General features: G+C 46.9%; 1 protein-coding gene across 1 annotated transcript in view; it reads right to left on the reverse strand.

The window, feature by feature from the left end:
- The window catches only part of BOLL (boule homolog, RNA binding protein), a 42,023-nt gene that overhangs the window by 10,350 nt on the left and 24,152 nt on the right, over positions 1–7,521 (reverse strand). Inside the window, exons 6-9 of the mRNA XM_015416036.1 lie at positions 6,554–6,681; positions 4,031–4,102; positions 3,713–3,760; positions 1,333–1,425 (exon numbers count right to left, since the gene is read on the reverse strand). Of these exons, the coding sequence (XP_015271522.1) occupies positions 1,333–1,425; positions 3,713–3,760; positions 4,031–4,102; positions 6,554–6,681 (341 nt within the window). The remainder of the gene's footprint in view (positions 1–1,332; positions 1,426–3,712; positions 3,761–4,030; positions 4,103–6,553; positions 6,682–7,521) is intronic.

Here is a 7,521-nt window from a genome sequence, read left to right on the forward strand (position 1 = left end):
GGCCTGAGGCAATTTTACCTCAGACGACGAAAAACAAAAACTCTCCTTTTTTTTTTTTGAAAAAACAGGAAGATAAAGAAAACTGAAGAAAAAACTGAGGCAAAAAAATGAGAGCTGATCACTAAAAAGTGACCCAAAAACAGTGATCCGGCCAGACCTCTCGAAGAAAGGTCTGTTCAGCGCGGGGGTAAGGAAAGAACTGGCGGGATGTCCGTGCCTGCCCTTCTGGGCATGCTCACTGGGGCTCCTGAGCATGCTCAGTTGGGCCAGGCACGAAAATCATGATCCAAAAGCAGCGATCCGGCCAGACCTCTCGAAGAAAGGTCTGCTCAGCGCGGCGGTAAGGAAAGAACTGGCGGGATGTCCGTGCCTGCCCTTCTGGGCATGCTCACTGGGGCTCCTGAGCATGCTCAGTTGGGCCAGGCACGAAAATCCTTTCAAGAGAGCTTGCTAGGCACCGGCAGTTCCAGCGCAGGCGCACTAGATCCCATTGGTGTGAAGCACAGAGACCACGAAGAAGATCACTGGTAGCAACACGGAAGGGTAGGGTTGCCAAGTGGAACTTACCTTGGATGCGGGGGACTCCTGGGTGGATCCCGGAGCACGCACCGCACACACATCACCAGGAAGTGACATTATGACGCCGGGCACGCTGGGGGTGGGGCCACGACCATACAAGGGAAAACCATAGAGTTTTCCCTTGTATGGCCGTGGCCCCGCTCCCAGCGTGCCCGCGTCACTTCCGGGTGACGCGCACGTCGGGGAGGAGTTCCCCCCCCCGGGGCCTGATCCGGTGGCGCCGGGGAACGGGCCTCTGGGGCGGGGTTTTCCCCGCCCCCTGGGGGGACTTGGGATCCCTACGGAGGGAGCCTTCTTGGTCGTGGCACCAAAACTCTGCAACTGTCTCCCCAGAGAAACTCACTCGTTCCCTTCTGTTGTCCTCATCCAACAGCAGGAGAGCACTTTTTTGGTTTCATTTGGTGATCCCTCCTTCCTGCTGTTCCTGAATTGTTTTGACGTATGTGTATTTTATTGTACAGTATGCGCATTTTAGTTTGTTTTAATTGTTTCAATGAAGTGCTTTTAATTGGTTTTAACGGTTTTTAAGACCGTAACTGCTTGGGTGGCCCTGATGAGGGCAAAAAGCTAGGATGTAAATTTCGTAAATACAGAAATCATAAAATAAATGAATGACTGCCATTCAAGCGATTCTGTGCTGAGGGACAAGTCTGCCCCCTGGTGGCCCAGTTTTCTCTCAAAAGAATTCCACAGAATTCTGAAGTGTTTAATTATGAGCAAATGCTTTCTCCCTATATTCACTATGTACTTTACCCAATTAATTAATCTAGAAAGAACTGTTCTTCTGGGGCAGATGTATTCCACTAGTAGTTTATCAACAAAGAAGGAGGTGGGGGAGGCAGGAGACTGAACAAAAGCAAAAAAAAGAAGAAGTTTAGTTAAGCGTAATAACTCAAAAGAATTAAGACTAGAGAAGAAAACACCGTAGAACAAAATTGCCATAAAGGTCAGACATATAGAAACAGCCACCAACACAATATAATTTTTTTTAACAAAAGCAGAATCAGAACACAGATGACCTGTACTCAGCCATGCCAAGGCAACCACCTCATTTGCAAAACACACGCTGAAAGAAAACAGTTTACATCTCAGCAGGGCAGTCAAAAGAAGAGTGAGGGACAGAAGACCCAGCAGCCTGCCTGTTTTAGCCTACGGCCTTTTCACTGTTTTCTTACTCTCACCACCCTCACCTGGAAAATATTCCTGCAATTCTGACCCAAATGAAAGGCAATCTGCCCTTGTTTAGGATAGACAAAAGGAAATACTACTTGACACAGAGAGTGATTAAAATGTGGAATTTGCTGCCAGAGGGTGTTGTGATGGCCAAAGGAATGAACAACTTTGAAAGGGGATGAGATAGATTCATGGTGGACAAGTCTATTAGTGGCTACTAGCCATGGTGACTGAGGGGAACCTCCACAATCAGAAGCACTAATCCTCTGAACCCCAGAGCTAGGAGGCAACATCAGGGGAAGGCCTCGGCCTCTATGCCCTGTTGTTGGCCACCCAGAAGAACTGGTTGGCCTCCATGTGAGACAGGATGCTGGACTCGATGGACCACTGGCCTAATCCAGCAGGGCTCTTCTTATGTTCTTAACCCCTCAAACAAGCCAAAGACATGGTGAGAAGCTCAGCTTTCACCCAGGCACCCTGCCCCAACTCCATGTTCTTCAATGTTGTTTTTCAGCAGTAATGAACAAACCAACATTTTTCTCTCCCTGAAGTGGAATCCAGAAGGGCAACCGCAGCAGGTGGGGAGCAGGAGAACTGGTTCGTGCTGCTCACAATTTCCTCCACCGAGAAGGATGAACGTGAACTAATAAAATGATGTGGATAGGATCTAAGTGGGTAGAGTTCCAGCCTTTGCAGTGATTGCCAAACTTCATGGATTAGATTAGAGGTGTCAAACGTTAGGCCCGAGGGCCAGAACCGGCCCGTCCAGGGCTCTTATGTGGCCCGCAAACAAGTGGTGCAAGGGAGGAAACAGGAGACTGCTTGGGGAGAGTGGGCGGAGTCACCCCGACTGTGGCTCCAGCACGGTGGAACAATCTCGTCTTCAGTAGTTAAGCTGCGTGGGCGCATCTGCCCAGCGTTGCACCGCTGGCTCTCCGGTCCACCCACTTTGGTTTTCCTCCGCATCTCCCAGCCCATGGGGCCCTGCAGTGAGGATACACCAACTCAGAGCTTACCAGCTGATGTCCTTGATAAAGTTTATGTCTCCAGTACCTGGCATTCGTTTTATGGCACACGTGGCCTGGGCCCAACAAAGTGACATTTATGTCAGATCCGGCTCTCGTAACAAATGAGTTTGACATCTCTGGATTAGAACTTTGCTTTGGGCGTGGGAAGTCTGATCCCCTTCTCCAACTGGCAGAAGCTGCAACTTGGGAGAGGGGGCACTGCATGACACAGGGCTTTCAGGCCTCCTAGCCCAGTACACATCTGCTTGAGGCTTTCCAGAACGACTGCATGGTGACTGATGGCCCGAGAAATAGCCCGCCAATATTGGCCCAGGATGGACCTCGAGGGGGGAGAGGACTCTCTTGCATGAGGGCAGGAGTGACAAATGAACATGTAGAAGCTGCAGGAGGTACTGGGAAGCAGCAGACCAAAGGAGATGAACTGCAATCTAGCTCATGGTCGAATCTGAATTTGTCTTTCCCACCGGTGTCCCAGCCTTCTGACTCCAAAAAAGCTGTCTACATTTGGTTTTGTTTTCACACCTCAACAGTGCTAGCATACTTTTGCATGTCTGCATATCGCCCTCTCATGGCGGCTCCACTGTCATTGCGCCTCTACACTGCTTTAAATGAATCTTCTCCAAACAATGTTCAAACAAGCATAGAGAAAGATGGCGTCACAGCAGCACGAAACTGATTTAAAAATGCAAACGCAGATTCGATCCATGAATCTAGGGGAAGAGAAACTGAGGGAGGATAATGACAGAGCCCCCCCCCCCCGGGGTACCAAGGGGCCTTGGGAGAAAGAGGGACCTCGCTGGGGGACTGAGGTCAGCTGACGTTGCCTGCCACGAATCCTCATTTGAGATGACGTATGCTGCCCTGAGTTATCTGGAGGAAGGTCAGGATGTAAATGTAATAAACAAACAGGTAATGAGCACTGAATACATTACCTGTGGAATACTCCACTGCCATTGTCCTGGAAGACACTGTGCTGGAGCCTACAGCAATTGAAAACAAGATGGTTTGTAAAAAATAAATAAATCACTGCATCATTAAACTGCATGCATGTAAACATCTGGTCAAATAAACCAAATGCTGAAGATTGGTAATACAGCACACTAAAACACCATAAAGTGCCAAAAGTCAAGGTGGACAATTTTTAAAATCGTTACAACAAAACTTCTTTAAATGCACAGAACTGCGATCCCACTCACAATCCAATCCAAATATAAGTTATTTGCAAACAAACAGAATTCTAATGTCTTTACCTGATAATGATATGCAGGTTGTTGATATACAGGTTGGGCTACCATTACAGGGGAATTGGAAATAGAACGTGACTTTAAAAGAGAGAAAATTAAATTAAAATCTTTTTAAAACCACTATAAAAAACCTTTTCAGAAAGACAAATACTTTAAGCACTGTAGTAAAGCACCAGAACTTTGAAAAATAGAGCAGTTTCATCAAGTAGCTTATTATAACTATGATTTTTTCAGAACAAAGTCAGGAGTCCAGTGGCACCTTTAAGACCAACACAGTTATTTAATTCTGGTGCATATACACTACTTCAGATACATGAAGAAGCGTGCAAGCATACAAAAGCTTACACCCAGAATTAAACTGTGTTGGTCTTAAAGGTGCCACTGGACTCCCAACTTTGTTCCGCTGCTTCGGACCAACACGCCTCCCCCACCTGAATCTATGATTCTTTCAAAATGACTGTAAACTGGCTCACTTTCTTTGTTTTGCATTTAGCTTATTTTTTAAAGGTGGGGGGAAAGGCTCGTAACATTCCTGGTATTTTGAGCAGTTTTTAAAATTACAAACTCCCCAATGTTAACACAAAGGCTCCAGTTCAGAGTTGCCCACACGTGCTATCTACTGACTCCCCAAAGTCTTGTTCATAGTTATTTTAAAGTGTCTGTAAGCTTCCTTGAGTACCCCTGGTGTAACGAACAAGATGGGCATCATTAAAATAAATAAAGAAGAAGAAGAAGAGATTGGATTTATACCCCGCCCTTCACTACCCAAAGGAGTCTCAGAGCGGCTTACAAACTCCTTTCCCTTACCCTCCCCACAACAGACACCCTGTGGGGTAGGTGGGGCTGAGAGAGCTCTTGACAGAAACTGCTCTTTTTCAAGAACAGCTCTTATCAGAACTATGGCTTGCCCAAGGTCATTCAGCCAGGTGCAAGTGGAGGAGTGGGGAATCAAACCTGGTTCTCCCAGATTAGAGTCCGCGCACTTAACCACGACACCAAACTAGCTCTCAAAATGCTCAGAATCTTAATATTTCAATGTTGCCCTGCAGCCACTTCAGATGGCATTGTTAAAGACTCTTAAATATGACTGCTTTGCTGAACTGTGAAGAGAGTGTGTCGGGGCGATGGACAGAACTGTCGCCCAAGAGCAGTGCCCTTATACTGGACTATGGAATGCACTGTGGCCAAGGGGAGCCTTGTGCCTAAGAAGCATGCCAAGCCTTGATGTGGACCCGGGACTACAGAAGCCTCCTGCCCCTACATCTCCGCAGCCATGCCAGCGCCAGAATGCGGACCAGCAGCCCTGACCGCCATGCATACAGAAACAGCAGCAAATCACAGAGGGAAGCCATGTGCTGTAAAAAGGACAAGATGTTCTTGCATAGGAGCCATGAAGAACTCCCTTCTCCATCACGCAGGCATCCCCCCCCACCTTCATGTATTAACATCACCAGGAGAAACACACATTCCTCTCCCACCTAAAACAAAAGGATGTGCCTAATGACAACAATAGCCAGCCATTGAGCTTTCCCTGTCACCCATCAAGATAACGCAGCTATCACACATCTGGTCATTAATCCAAAGCACTGGCCACGCCACCTGATTGGTGCTCTTTTTGCTCTCCTTTGACTCACCCCCCCCTTCCTCCAGAGGTGTCACTCCCAGCTGAACACTACGTTAACGATTGCCCAACCATTAATCCCTTTTCTGCCCCATTCTTAGTGTAAATTTTTTTAATATATCCTGGGGACCAGGTGACCAAAGAAAACCCTGCGTCAGGTTACGTTTTCAGATATATAAGGAAAGTTTTGTGCCTTTGCTCTCTCTCTCTCGCTTTTACCTCTTCTGACAGCACCCTACCTTGCTGGTTCCATTCCTTGTAGTTTGGTGTCGTGGTTAGGAGCGCAGACTCTAATCTGGGAGAACTGGGTTTGATTCCCCACTCCTCCACTTGCACCTGCTGGATGACCTTGGGCAAGCCATAGTTCTGACAAGAGCTGTTCTTGAAAAGGCAGTTCTTGAAAGAGCTCTCTCAGCCCCACCCACCTCACAGGGTGTCTGTTGTGGGGAGGGGAAGGGAAAGGAGTTTGTAAGCTGCTCTGAGACTCCGAGTGAAGGGCGGGTTATAAATCCAATCTCCTCCTCTCCTCCTCAACTCATGGCCCCTTCCCTTATTTTATCCCTCTTCGCTGCAGAAGCAACTCGTCTTGCTGGACAGGTAAAGTATCACCCCACCAATGATACTTCCTGCTAATGCAAACATCTCTGTACTTTTCCTCTCTGAATTCTTTGTTTTGTAATGAGTGTGTGTATGCTTGATTTTATGTTTGTATGTTCGAGAATCCTTCAGTAAAGAGAGCACAGCTTTAGTAATCTAGCCTCAGCATCTATTTCTGGGTCCTTGGAATTCTGGTATGCACAGGTTATGGTCCTATAAGTAATGCCTATTGGCATTTAATATTCATAATTCCACACATTTATTAATAAAACAAGCCAATTTGGCTAACATCAAACAGAAGAATTACTTACAGGCCATGGCTGTGGAACGGAGGCAACTTCAGGAGTATGGAAATAAGCCACACCATTGTGGTACGTGTAAGGATATCCAGTGGACGTCGTCAAGTACATTGTACCAGCTGCGGGCATTATACTGGATCCTACAGTAAGCAGTGATAATAAAAACCCACATGCATTTTGAATACTGAAAACAATGAAGAATTCATTTGTTAAAAGGTAGGGGAAAATACTAATACTGCATTTGTCAACAGAATCTTTTTCGACCGCCAAATTACAAGGTATGGTAAACATTTAACTCACTGTATGAAGAAGAAGAAGAAGAGATTGGATTTATACCCCACCCTTCACTACCCAAAGGAGTCTCAGGGCGGTTTACAAGCTCCTTTCCCTTCCCCTCCCCACAACAGACATCCTGTGAGGTAGGTGGGGCTGAGAGAGCTCTTGACACAAACTGCTCTTTTTCAAGGACAGCTGTGCCAGAGCTTGTGACTGACCCAAGGTCACATTAGCAGGTGCAAGTGGAGGAGTGGGGAATCAAACCCGGTTCTCCCAGATTAGAGTTTGCACACTTAACCACTACACCAAACTACACTATACCAAACTGGCTATTTTAAAATAACCGTTGTTTAAATATTTGTGAAAGATTTAGAAACATTCCACCAAATCTAACCAAAGCAATGAAACCAACAAAGCAACAAAGTCAGTAGGGAAACGCTTCAGCCAGGGCAGGTAGCTCTTACCCTTTGCAGTCTGGAAAAGACCCCTTGCAGAGACAATTCTAGTTTCTACTAGTAAGTTTTATTGGGACACAGTCAGTTCAACCTCGGACTTACTGCAGGCCAGACCTTCTTAGCATTGCTTTTCACAGAATCACAGAGTCGGAAGGGACCTCCAGGGTAATAAAGTCCAACCCCTTGCACAATGCAGGAAATTCACAAATACACCCCCCCCCCCCCCCCCCCCCCCACAGCGGAGAGGAC

The sequence above is a fragment of the Gekko japonicus genome, unplaced genomic scaffold (assembly GCF_001447785.1).
Source record: "Gekko japonicus isolate JY-2015 unplaced genomic scaffold, Gekko_japonicus_V1.1 scaffold2436, whole genome shotgun sequence".
Taxonomy (NCBI): domain Eukaryota; kingdom Metazoa; phylum Chordata; class Lepidosauria; order Squamata; family Gekkonidae; genus Gekko; species Gekko japonicus.